General features: G+C 42.3%; 1 protein-coding gene across 8 annotated transcripts in view; it reads left to right on the forward strand.

Annotated features, from left to right (window-relative positions):
• The window catches only part of LOC141781253 (septin-9-like), a 154,509-nt gene that overhangs the window by 124,291 nt on the left and 16,228 nt on the right, over positions 1-13,990 (forward strand). The window contains exon 1 of one of the 8 annotated variants that reach the window (XM_074656862.1): positions 2,538-2,684. The exons of 6 other annotated variants lie outside the window; for them this stretch is intronic. In XM_074656862.1, coding sequence (XP_074512963.1) covers positions 2,555-2,684 — 130 coding nt within the window. In that variant the 5' untranslated portion in view covers positions 2,538-2,554. Of the gene's footprint in view, positions 1-2,537; positions 2,685-13,492; positions 13,624-13,990 lie in introns of those variants that run through there. One more of the 8 variants, XM_074656863.1, reaches the window with a different exon arrangement.

Genomic DNA, 13,990 nt, shown 5'->3' on the forward strand with positions numbered 1-13,990 from the left:
TATTTAATACTCCTATATATATAATATGTATATATTTATTATTGGAAATCAATTAACAACACAAAACAATGACAGATATTGTCCATAAACCCTCACAGGTACTGCATTTAGCATAAAACAATATGCTCAAATCATAACATGGCAAACTGCAGCTCAACAGGCAACAACAGCTGTCAGTGTGTCAGTGTGCTGACTTGACTATGACTTGCCCCCAAACTGCATGTGATTATCATAAAATGGGCATGTCTGTAAAGGGGAGACTCGTGGGTACCCATAGAACCCATTTTATTTCACATATCTTGAGATCAGAGGTCATGGGACTGCTTTGAAAATGGCCATGACCGTTTTTCCTCGCCAAAATTTAGCGCAAGTTTGCAGCGTTCTTTAACCTCCTTCCCAGCAACCAATGTCCAATGGATTCTTTGTTTTTTTTAGTTTCATATGATCCCAGTATCTTCTTTCTAGCTTTAAAACAGAGCCTGCTACAACCTCCGAAAGATCGATTACGTCACGATTATTTTTTATCAATATTGATATCACGATTATTCATTGATTTTTAGCGACAACATATTTTTATTGCACTTTCACATTAAAATAAACAGAGTACTGCTTTCACTTACATGCTGTGCTACAAAATATACAGGAATATTCACCCTACCCCTTTGTTAGCTACATTTTATCATAAACACATTGGTTGTAGATATATAATATCTATACCCAAAGTGAAGCCAAAACATCTCGATCCCCAGCTGGTGGCTGGCTGTTAGTTTAGGAAGCGCTTGATTTGATATGCAGCAGATTTCTATGAGCAGAACGCGCATTTTAAACGTCAATATCGCAGGCGATGATGTTCATTTAGTTGTTGGAATCCAAAATTGTGATCGCAATTATTATTAGTCTTAATTGTGCAGCCGTAGTCTCAGGTCTGTGTGAGAGGAATGAACGGGATGTGGTGAATGCAGAGCCTGAGGAGCAGAATGATGAGAGGGTCCGGTTAGATAATTGGGGTTGTAAATGATCCCGGGAGTTTAGGAGAGGGACATTCAGCTGGCCCAAAAGCTCCTTCAACATCGGTGTAAATTATGGGTGGGCGATATGACCTAAAATGTATATCATGGTATTTCTTTTGTTTTTCGCAGTGACGGTATTATATCACGGTATTAAGATTCAAGATTCTACCTCTTTTCTTTCTATTGGCAATGTAAGGGGACATATCTTAAGAAAGAACAAATATTTCTTAGAAAACAGACACGTTTATTGGCTCCAAACTGAAAACGAGGCCTACATGTGTTTTGGGAGGAGTAGCCTGCCCCATAATGTAAATGTAATGTGATTCATTCAGAGTTAATAATAACAGTCATGCTGTTGTTTTCAGTTGTGAGTGAACTGTAGCTGACTGTTGAGCAACTTGGATCTCAGCAAGAAAGAATATTTAGAAAAAAATGTTGTTTTTTCACATATTCAGCCTACTGTTTGTTTCAAAGTTGTTCACCTCTTTTCACCACAGACAAACTGGGAATTGCATTACAGTTAACTGAATTTACGTCTTTGAAGCAACTGAAAGCTGACAGAACCTTTTACAGTGTTGCCTAATTTTTCCTCGTGATGCGCGCAGTTGTCAGCCAAAAAAGATGGTGAAAAGGATCTGTTGAAGGCTGGCAGCTCCGCAGCAGCAACGCTGTCTGTGTGGACGCCACACACGTACGAGCGTCTGCAGCCGCGCTGCCCACCCAGTCTGTGTGGCTGCTCTAACCTGTTAATGTGGGCGCCGAAATGAAAAGTAAAAGGTTCCATGACGAACTGGAACGGCGGTAGCCTGCACATAACCATAGACAATCTGTGTGGGTGTGACGTAGTTTATCGGGTGTTGTATCTCCGTCGCGGGTACAAGCGGCCGAAATGGGTTTTCTCAGGAGGATGGCTGGCGTCTCCCTTAAAGATAGCGTGAGAAGCTCAGTCATCCGTGAGGGACTCGGAGTAGAGACGCTACTCCTTTGTGTTGAAAGGAGCCAGCTTGAGGTGGTTCGGGCATCTGGTTAGGATGCCCTCCTGGGCGCCTCCCTACGGAGGTGTTCCAGGCACTACCAGCTGGGGAAGACCCAGGACTAGGTGGAGAGATTATATCTCCACACTGGCCTGGGAATGCCTCGGGATCCCCCAGTCAGAGCTGGTTAATGTGATCTGGGAAAGGGAAGTTTGGGGTCCCCTGCTGGAGCTGTTGCCCCCGTGACCTGACCCCGGATAAGAGTTTGAAGATGAGTATCTCCGTCGTGTGTGTGCTGAACCATGTCGTGGCCGAACGTGACACCGGTGACGGTGATGAAACCGGTATACCGCCCAGCCCTAAGTGTAGATACATGCACACACAGCCTGATCACAGCTGCTCTATGTTAAGCTCATCTATTTTTCCCTCTTACATAATGTTTAAACTCTCCTACTATTTCATAGTTTTGTGTGCATACACTTTGGAAATCCTTTCTTTCTTTGTTAGGACGGGGGCGGGGGTGTATTTGAAGGAAGTGGGCGTGTCTTGTTGCCTTGCCTGCTGACTCACATGACAGGCCTGGGTGGGAGGGGCAGGCAGGGAGCTTCCAGAGCCACAGCAGAGTTTGGCCTCTCACTGGAGCGCTGCACTTTGGCAGGGGACAACTCATACACACACTCACACACACAGTTCACACACGGTGAGTGTTTTGCATACCGGGAGAGAGTGTGTGTGTGTGTGTGTGTGTGTGTGTGTGTGTGTGCGCGTGCGTGGGTGTGTATGTGTGGGATGTGTGTGTTTTTAAGAAAGTAATTAGAAGTAGAGGTCGTCAGTTTTCCTTTGTGTTCTTTTTTTTTTTTTTGCATGTTCCTCCTCTTCCCTGCAAGAAGAGATTTGATCATCTGCTGTTTTCACATACTTTACTTGATGAATATCTGCATGCCTTCCATACTTGACTCGGGAACACAGCTGTTTATATGTGTCTTCATGTTACTGTTGTTTTTAGCAGCTCGGTGTCGGGCTTAATGTGCATGATGGCTAATGTTGAACTTTTGATTGCAAAGAAAAACAGCTTTGAGTTCAGGTATAGGTGTGAGTTATTCAGTTATTGCCCACACATTTAGCATGTTTTTGCATTTAAGCGTGTGTACGTGCATGCTCGTAATTACTATTGTTGAGGTTTTCCCCTCTGTCTTTCATCCCCTAAATTATGTGTGTCTGCTCTCCTTGTATTCAATCTGTCTTTGCATAACACATACTGTTTATATACAGACAGAGGGATGTTCTATCATGTTTCAGCCCCTTCTCTGTTTAAATTCACTTTCATGTTTCCTCCCTCCTCACATTGTCCACACACTGGACGTGTTCTGCTGTTTCTGACGGCGATCCATTACCGGATTGTGTAGCGAGCACTCAGGAGTGTGTGTGTGTGTGTGTGTGTGTGTGTGCGTGCGTGCGTGCAGCAAAGTGAAAGGTTAGCTCCACACATGTGGTTAGTCGGCTCCACAGAGTACGGAAGGGAATCATTTAGTTTAGTTTCTGCTTTGGAAAGTACAGTGAAGGAATCGTCTTAGCTAATGGTAATCGGTGGAAAGTAGTTATGTTATTCCTTTCCAGTGGGAAACACTACGTATCAAATTCTGACCAACATCGAAAACAATATTCTCATTTTTGTTCTGTTTGAGCTGCTTTGTTCGCCCCATACATCTTAAGTTTCTCTTTCAAGTTAATTTTTTTTCTGCTTTCTGTTCCGTGTGTGTTTATATGAGAAAGCAGTTGTGGGATCTCTTGGTTAACTGGCGATGTGGCAGCATTTGGAACAAAGCTGAGCCTCTGCATTGTATCATCCAGGCTTTGTTGTCTAGGGGTTGACCTGAGGAATACAAGGCATTGCTCTCTGATAATATCAGAGCGATGGAAAACAGCAGCCACCCTTCACCTTTTTAGAGAGTCACCCGCCTCTGTTTTGCCTCACAAGCATGCATGCGCGCACACACACACACACACACACACACACACAGGGAGCTGTTGAAAGGAGCTCTGTTGTGGCCCCTGTGCATTGCCAGGCGAGAACAGACGGTGGCCTTTCACCAGTGTTTGATGGTACGCTGAAAAGGTCATCGTTACCTTCTGTATCTTGAACGTCTTTGTGTGTGTGTGTGTCTGCGGACGTTTTAGTCAGCCAATAAGTCAGAGCAGTCAGATTATGTATCTGTTGTGGAATTCAGCATCATAACTTTGTCATGCAAAATATTTCGTGAATGTAACCGGAGCTCTGTAATTGTAAAATTGATAAGGTTGTGGCTCGACATGCTGCACATTCTCAGAATAGCAAGTTTCCTGGTGTGTGGAGGTTTGCATTTTGTGTTCATTATAAGAATAGGTGTTGTAAAACGTGAGGCGTGAGAAGTTGTTTGCTTTAGTTGTCTTGTCTTTAGTTGTTTAAAATGTTTGATTCAGTTGGCATTCAGGAATCTTTACTTTCCCTCATCTGTCACAAATAGATCAGCTGTAAATCAGGACATATAATGTAACAACAACAACAGTCCTTAACTATTTTAAGTGTAGGACTTAATACCTGAGTGGAGTGGGTAATGCACACAATGTCTAAAATAGGGATGTGAGGGTGAGGACATTTCCCCACCGGTTAATAAAGTTGTGACAACACCGGTGTTACCGATTATACCCGACGTTTTAGAAGAAAAGATGGCGCTAAATATATGTAGAGCTCTTACTTTGATCTTTACCGTGTGTCTGACCTCTCTGGTCCAGCTTTCGCTAGGAGGCTGCAGGATTACACTTGGAGCCGCTGCGATTGCCTCATTAACGTTATGGTTCCCTTATAGCTTTGGGTTTAAAACCAAAGTATTGCCAAATTGGCGCTTCTGCTTTTCGCTTTGACACCAAATCCCCCGCCATCGTCTTGTCTGTCAACACTCTCTCGTCCCATGTGTGTAATCTGACTCCTGCTACTCTGAGCTGAGACTCCTTTCGGAGCAGACGCTTTCACTTTCAGATTGTAGTGTTCGTAGTACGACTGTTTTGATAACACGGCGCTGATACGCCAAAATTAACTAAATGGGTTTTATTTCTATAAAAAACGCTGTAATGTAATCGGTGTGTGCCCGACCACCGTGTAACACCGGTAACACAGAATACAGCAGCAAGCCTAGTCTAAAATGATGTTTTGGAATTTAAAAATAGAGCATGTCCTCTAAAAGACAACAAAGACTGTACTACTGTATGAAGGGATGGTAGTAAACCGACCGTATCAAGTGTGTGAAGCTCAGACATCAAAGACATTTATTATGCTGTTACGATTTCAAAGGTGAAGCGCTGATATCAGTGATTGGAGGCCATAATAAGTGACTCATATTGAACCTGCATTCAGACTGCAGTCAAAAGGTAGAAAAATAAGAACTGAAAATTGAATTACACTCAGTCAATGCAGGAAATCATGTCAAACTCATATTGGCACCAAGCAAATGATCCTAGCCAGTAGTTAGGTCTTCTGAAGTTATTGTCTGCTAGTGTAGTCTTGAGCTTTGTATGTGGGTCAGTCACAGACCATAAATACTCCTCCTGAGGCCTGGAGAGGACCAGAGTGACAGGCTTTATATCACACACACACACACACACACACACACACACACACACACACACACCGATTGTGGAGTGTGTCAAAGACTTCCCGCTGGTTGTGTCGTTGATAGAATGAAACATTTTATTAGTAGCCTTGGAGACCTTGAGATTTCCCGTCTCAACATTGAAATAAAGTTGACCTCTTAAATTGAGTGAATGTACCTTTTTTATCAGTTAAAGTCATCCAAGCGTTAAAGTGCTGCTGCTATGGGTAACAGCACACCCGATATTATCACATATTTTAGTAACAACAGTGGGCCTTTTCACATTTACTACGAGTTGTCTCAGGTATCACTACACACCTGCCATGAGTTCTACTGACAGCTCACCTATTATGAGATGTGGAAATATTTCTAGAGGAATGATGTCTTTCAAAGTTAACGTGTTAATAATGCAAATTTGCTTTAACGCCACTAATTTCATTAACGCATTAACATGCTCAGTTTTAAAGCAAGAGTGAAGATACTGGTATCATATGAAACTAAAAAAACTAATGAATCCATTGGTACCAACCATGTCATATTAGCTTGTCATGAAGGAGGCTAAATAACGCTCCAAAATCACATGGTCTGTCGTGGTCATTTTCAAAGGGGTCCTTTGACCTCTGACCTCAAGATATGTGAATGAAAATGGGTTCTATGGGTACCCACGAGTCTCCCCTTACAGACATGCCCACTTTATGATAATCACATGCAGTTTTGAGGCAAGTCATAGTCAAGTCAGCACACTGACAGACTGACAGCTGTTGTTGCCTGTTGGGCTGCAGTTATGATGTTATGATTTGAGCATATTATTTTTTATGCTAAATGCAGTACCTGTGAGGGTTTCTGGACAATCACTGTCATTGTTTTGTGTTAATTGATTTACAATAATAAATATATACATACATTTTCAAAAAGCAAGCATATCTGCCCACTCCCATGTTTATAATACTTGACAAATCTCCCTTTAAGGTACATTTTGAACAGATAAAAACTGTGCGATTGATTGGCGATTAATCACGATTGACAGCCCTAGTTTAAACATACTGATATTTATACATTTCAAAATAAAAGTATTGTTGCTAATGTTTGTTTAATGTTGTTTGTACTTCTGCATATTGACATACAACTATATGTGAAAATCTTGTTTGACGTCTCCTGACTGTTGTCTGTAGTGTGAGGTATGTTTGAGGACAGAGGTCAGATTCCTGAGCCCCTCTGACCCTGCAGACCCACGCCTGCTGTCAGCCAACCATTTCACCGATACACTTTGACCGGCGCACTAAGATAAAGAACTACACTGGCTAGCTACCACAGCCCGGCTAATGACTTTAACAACTCCTGTCAGTGAGCAGCTAGCAGATAATAGCTAGCTAACTTATTATTCAGCCTGTTTGCAAAGAGCCTCAGAAAATTGTCAACTTCCTGAGTCAGTAAACACACTTCAGCGGGTTAATGTTTAGCAGTTGCTTTGGGCTAGAATATTGTTCTGTAAGGCTTGAACGTTCAGTCAGTTGCAGGAATGTAGTGTTGCAGTGGAACTGCTGTCCTTAAATGTAGATGTTGAGTTAGAAATTGAATAAATGAGTCTTGGATTGATGACTTAGTCCGTGAGGTTAAGTGCTCTTGCTTTTAATAATATATGTTTGCAAAATGCACTTTGTTGCAGTTGAAGGACCTTTTTCTTGTACTCGGTGTCCGAGGCCGTTAAAGAGTCTAGAAAGACAACAGCTCTCTTGTGCACCACCGCATTGTGGAGACCGAACACATTCCTCTGGCAGTCTAGACAAACCTGTGGGCTTCTACTGTCATTACTGCCATTTACAAAACATTTCTCAAATGTCTGCAAAGTGGCGTTAGATGCCGAAGCTACTTGCACCGACATGGAAACAACCTGGGCCTTGTGGACTGAAAGATTGTATTAAGACTGTTAGAGATCAAGTAGCGTTGGTTTTGTAGCTGTGGAGAGGTGACACGTAGTTAACATACATGCCTTTACAAATATATATATATATCTGACACACAGACAGATGCACGCTCAGTGTCCAGCGCCAGGTGACACGATGAGCTAGTTGGACCCTCCAGGGGTCAAAGGGCACATTACTCCAGAGAGCTGAACGACGAGGACTCTGGGAACCGGGCCTCGCTGCACAAACACTGTGACTTTAATAACACAACAGAGCATGTTTGCACTGCCACCACTCCAATTTCCCCCTTTTATTAAGGGATTCACTGTCAGAGGGTGGGAAAAAGTGTTTCGGTGTGTGTGTGTGTGTGTGTGTACATGTTTATATCCCTCCCCTGGGCCTGCCCTGAACCCATGTGGTCTGGGGTATCTAATTGATTCTGGATCCCCAGTTCAAAGCAATTTAATGGGTACATGCACTTACTTCTTTTCATAGTCGTGTTTGTACTATCTCAACCGTAAAAAAAGCCATCTCGAGAATCACTGGAAATACCTCACAGAAACCTTTTTTCGATAATAAGATTTGCAGCAGCCCACACACTTCTGAGGAAGCATCTGGGTCACCATCAATACTAGTGTAGCCATGTTAAGATGAGCCTAGACCGCAAACCTCCTTTTGTCCTGTCCGGGAATGTAAATAAAAGACAAGAGGAGCAGATGTTTTCAAATGGGGCCCATAAAAAGATTTTAGACCAGAGCAAAGATGCAAACGACCCATCCAGTGGATTAGTCAGCTAATGTGTGTTTGACATGCTCCAGACAAGTAGTGGAATGACTTGACTTGAAATACGGGAGTTCAAGGATTGTGAATGGTGGCGGGATGTGTTACGCTCGGCCAAAGCAACTTCACTTTCAATGTTATTGCGCTCTGAATGCCTTATTAGTAGTATTACTGTAATTAAGACAAAACCACAACAATGTAGACCATCCCTAATAATAATCAGTATAAACAATAATTGGACTCATCTTGATGAGTCATCCTCTCTTTAGATTTATGAAAGAGTTAAGAGTACTCGACTGGTAGAGGAAACATTATGGTATTATGGCTCATTAAAATAGTAGAAAATAAGTGGTGCTTTCTAAATACTAAAAGTCCTAAAAGTGTCTAAACAAAGGGGAAGATTTATCAGAGTTTTAAGGATTCAGTGAGTGAATCACTCTGCTGGATAAGAACTTGCTCCAAGTTTCCAGTCCCTGGATTCCTCTCTTGTGATTCAAGTCAGTTTGTAAAGAGGGGGTCAAACCACTGGTTTGTCATAAATGGACTAACCTCAGCGCCACTCTTTTCCAACCTAAACTGGGAACATGACCTCTGACCTGCTCGCCACGCTGTCAAGATCAACACCCCGGACAGCTGAGGCACGGCTCAGTGGTTTAGACCACATCTCCACTAAACATAGACGACACAGTCGCAGTTTTCTCCGTAGTTCTTCTTTTCTTTGAAAGAGGCAGCCAACAGGAACGTGTTTAACTGGTTTCAACTGTATTTACATCCCCTGTTTTGAATGCCTGTGTGTAGTTAGAGAGGAATGACCCAAAAGTGGAATAAATCACAAAGGCTATTCTCCACTCTGTTTTACTGTTTCCTCCTCCTCCTCCTCCTCCTCCTCCTCCTCCTCGTCCTCCTCCTCCTCCTCCATTCCACACTCCTTCCTCTGTCATCTTCTTCCTGGCCTTATCTGTTTTACCTCCCCCTACTCAATAATCCTTTTCCTTTTTGCTTCTTCTCTTTATCTCATGCTTCTCCCCACACTGCTGACGCCCTTCTACCTCTTCTTGACAACATCCCTTCTTGCTGCCTTGATTTTCTCCTCCTTGCTCTCGTGTCTCTTTTCTCCCCTCCTCAAAATGCTTTGCGGGATCGGAGACTGCCGGCCATGTTTACAAAAAGCAAAGTAATCCGATACCGCTGGAAGCAAGAAAAAAAATATGTTCTTTATTGCCTGTAATTGAAAACAGGATCACAGCAAGCCCAACACTGAGTCATTCTCTGCTTTCCAATTTCTAAAATTAATTTTGCAATCCCATAACAGGACCTGATTCAGGGGGAAAACCTTTTAGAGTAGAGCTGAGGAATGATTAACTCTTAACTCTTAAATCGGTGATGTATTGCGTACATTATGGATGCGTAAGACATTGCGAGGTGATTTATAGCCCCTGAAAACATGGTTTTGAATCTTAAATATTTCTCTGCAACTTAAAAGACTTGTGACTAAATAAGCAACAACCAAATGTAAGGTCCTGGAATAAATACATAATATTGCTCAAATACATTACCATACTAGAGTGCTACAGGAATGAGTCCTAAAACACGGAAATGAGTTAGCATTTTAGCACTTCTGGTTCCCTTGTCTGGAAGGCAACTGACATTAAATGTTAGGGATGGGGAAAAACATGTATTCACCTATGTATCGCGAGTTTGAAATAGATTTTTTTTAAAGCCAGAATTGATATATTTGCTTCATTTGAGTCTATGCAGAGGTAGAAGGAAGTTACCGCTTTTATTGTTGAAGTCTGAGTAACGTGACGTCATACCCGTTCCGTATCCTTAAACCAAAACAAACTGAGCCGGCCGCCGTGAGCCGGAACGAAAAAGTAGAAAACGTTGGAGGGTCCGCGTGGATACGACCTGCACCCTCACATGTTAAATCCAGTGTGGTAAACACTACACACCAAGTAAAGTACGGAAACACTTTGGGTTTCACACATTGCAGGAAAAGCAGATCTAGACATCACGGCTAAAGCTGCATGCTAACTCTGTCATGGACAGGAAACGTTATCGTATCGCGGTAACGTGCGGTCAAACCGGCTGTCGCTCGCATCTCCGTGGTCAAATGGGTCGACGCTAGTTAGAGGACGTAGACATGTGTGACTACGTCCGGTTTTCAAAATAAGGTGTTAACAAAGGGAACTGTATATACAAAATACATCTATGGAAATAAGATTGATTGGATTATATTCACCAGAAGTATAAAACATTACATGTCCCTTATAGATTAAAAAGAAAATACTAATAAATAATAATTTGTGAGGGAAATGTCTTTGTTCTTTGATTTTTGGGGTTGCTGGAAAGAAAATAATAAATAATTACTGATATATTTGACTTCAGGACATCTCTGACTACATACATGCTGAAAAATAAACATTTTTACTGTATTAATTTAGATATTTTCCAAAGTAAAAGTCCCTAGAAGTTTATGATTCAACTTTTTCCCATGGTGTAGTGTTAAAAAAGTCAACAAAAATCACAATAAATCACAGTACTTAAAAATCACAATACATATTGAATCGGCACCCAAGTATCGTGATATTATCGAAGCGGTAGATATTGTCCCAGCCCTAGTATGTCATGTGTTCTCATCCCTATTTGACCTGGCATGAACCTGTATTTTTTTAAAGTCAGTCAGTGTTTTGACTGGCCTGTGTTGGGGTAATGTCCACCAGCTGGTAAGCCACCAGGGCCAGACATTTTTCATGTGGAGGTCAAATGTCTCAAGATTTACAGGGTCATGCTCCAACCGGCTGTCTCCTGACACCTGTGTTCACTGGCTAAGAGCCATTATAGGTCTACAGCGCTTTGGCAGGACATCATGGAAGAGCTGATGGTATGAAAGCCTCTGTCTGATAAATGGTCAGCTCATCCAGATGTTTTACAGCAGACTCCTCCTGAGTCCTTCACCAGTCTGGTTTTATTCTCACTCAAAACAACAGAATCGACGCTTCACTTGTGGGATTTGTAGTTTACTGAAACTGACGACGCGGGGCCGAAACGGTTTACTACCTGTAATGAAAGTGATTGATTTCCATTGTTGCGTAAAGCTGGGTTTCCCACAGTAATGCTCCAGCTTGTTCTTTTGTGTGTGTGCTCCACGTTTGCCAAGTCTTTTACAGTGTTTGACTCTACTTTGACTCATGAAAGACAGTTAACGGTGCTCCGAAGAGGCTAGCTGCTTCTCCCCGGGAAACCAGCTAGTTAAGATGCAAGATACGCAGACGCTCTCTCTTTTGGTGGCTTTTTCCACCCACGCTGAGATCGATGTGTGTTTACTATTTGTTAAACAGAACGGACAGCTTGTTAATACAATAGATGTGGGTGGTATTGTTCTCAGTATACCCTGCACTCAAACAAGGAAATGAGACACTTATTTCAGGACAAGACCTTATATCAAATACAGGTTCCTCTATTGGTTTGTACACATGAAGCCTTCAAAAATAGAAATACGGAGAGAATAGGGGCAAGATCACAGCGTCACTTAAACTGCATTTCATTGGTTATTTTATCATGGATTAGGTGAATCTAGGTGAAATCCATTATTGTTTTAAACCCACACTGATCACAATTGGAGAAGGATTGCATCAGATGATTATTTTCTCATTTAATCAATTTTTTTGTCAGAAAAATAGTGAGCACTGTTCATCACAGTTTCCTAAAGCCCATGGCGTTGTCTTCAACTGTTTGTTGGAGTCCAAAATCCAAAGATATTCAGTTCACTATCGAAAAGAAATGCAGCAGATCCTTGCAACTGAGAACCTATCTATCTATCATTTTAAAAGAGAAGAAGGAGGTTAATTTTGTTTTAGTGCCATGCAGGTGTAGCTGCTGTTGGATGATATATGAGACTTTATCTCAAGTGTCTGTTAACCCCGTTCGTTTTATGTCCGCTCCCTTTGATGCAACGCTGGCAGCCTGCCTCAGGTGAGGCTCAGTTGTCACAGCCTCGCCTGTCAAGGTGAGCTAGCCGCTGGCCAAGAACATCTCTGTTTACAGCACATAGCTGTCAAAGAAGCATTGGTGGAGCAGAGAGAGAGAGAGAGATCGACATGAACAGTGGCAAGCGGAGCATTAAAAGTGACAACATCAAATAGTTTATGTGACTATCGTCTTGTCTTAAAAAATTATTTCCCCGTGTTTTCACCATCACATGCGCTGCCTGCAGTAGTAGTAACGTTGCTACCAGGCGCTGGTAAAACGTGTGCAGCACGTTCAGTTTGGCTCTTTTTCGTCGCCGTGTGTATGTAGGTTAGGTTGTACCTAGTTTTAAAGCTAGAGTGAACATACTGGCATCATATGAAACTAGAAAACCTAAAGAATCCATTGGTACCAATCATGTCATACTAGCTCGTCTCAAAGGAGGTTAAAAAAACGCTCCAAACTTGCGCGAAATGTTGGCGTGTCATGCTCCCTTGACCTCTGACCTCAAGATTTGTGAATGTAAATGGGTTCTATGGGTACCCACAAGTCTCCCCTTTACAGACATGCCCACTTTATGATAATCACATGCAGTTTGGGGCAAGTCATAGTCAAGTCAGCACACTGACACACTGACAGCTGTTGTTGCCATGTTATGATTTGAGCATATTTTTTATGCTAAATGCAGTACCTGAGAGGGTTTCTGGACAATATTTGTCATTGTTTTGTGTTAATTAATTTAAAATAATAAATATATACATACATTTGCATAAAGCAGCATATCTGCCCACTCCCATGTTGATAAGAGTATTAAATACTTGACAAATCTCCCTTTAAGGTACATTTTGAAAAGATACAAAATGTGATTAATCGAAATTAACTATGGACAACCATGCAGTTAATCGCGATTGAATATTTTAATCTATCGACAGCCCTAGTATTTTTTGTTGCCCAACCCTAAGATAAAGGTAATAAAAGAGGTGACTTCAGGAGAGTTTAGAAAAGGGGAAAAAAAATGTAATGTTCAAGATAGAAGCCAGATGAGCAGTGGGGAGGGAGGAAGAAGGCAACGTTTTAATGTCACAGCGAAGAAGAAAGACAGGAGAGTCGAGACGATAGAAAAGTAAAAGATGGAGCAGAGAGAGGAAACTGATGACAGGAGAGATAGGACGGTATCAGTGTGTGGAGGGAGGAAAGGGTGAGGTTGAGAGAGAAAAGACACGAGCAGAGGTACGGGAATGTGGGAGGTACAGCAGAGGAGAGGAGAGGTGGAGGGGCAGTAAGTCGCAGTAAGTTGCTGACTGACTGCTGGAACAGGATGGGGAAGTGGTGAAGGAGGCCAGGAGAGCTGCTTCCATAGGTGGGTCTCTATGACACACACACACACACACAATGGAGCGCATTATAAAAGTAAGGCTCTGCGTTGAACATGAACTAGTGTTGAGTTTCCACAGCGGTGTTATTCTTCTCTGAGTTTCTTCCATTAATCAATGCAGTGCCAGGTTTGAAGTGTGTGGACTTGTTGATTTAATACGAGTGAACTGGCGAGTTGTCTGGATTTCTTCTCCTTGTGGCAGGCAGGTCAAGTGTTGTGGAGTAAAATTTGTTTCAGAGCTGGAATCCAATAGCTGTTTAATTCTTGGCAGCCAGTCCGAGCTGACGGCCCGCGTGCGTGCGTGTGTGTGTGTGTTCATGTTTTCATATGCTTGTGCGAGTGTGTAGAGGCC

This window comes from Sebastes fasciatus, chromosome 13, assembly GCF_043250625.1.
Source record: "Sebastes fasciatus isolate fSebFas1 chromosome 13, fSebFas1.pri, whole genome shotgun sequence".
Classification (NCBI taxonomy): Eukaryota; Metazoa; Chordata; class Actinopteri; order Perciformes; family Sebastidae; genus Sebastes; species Sebastes fasciatus.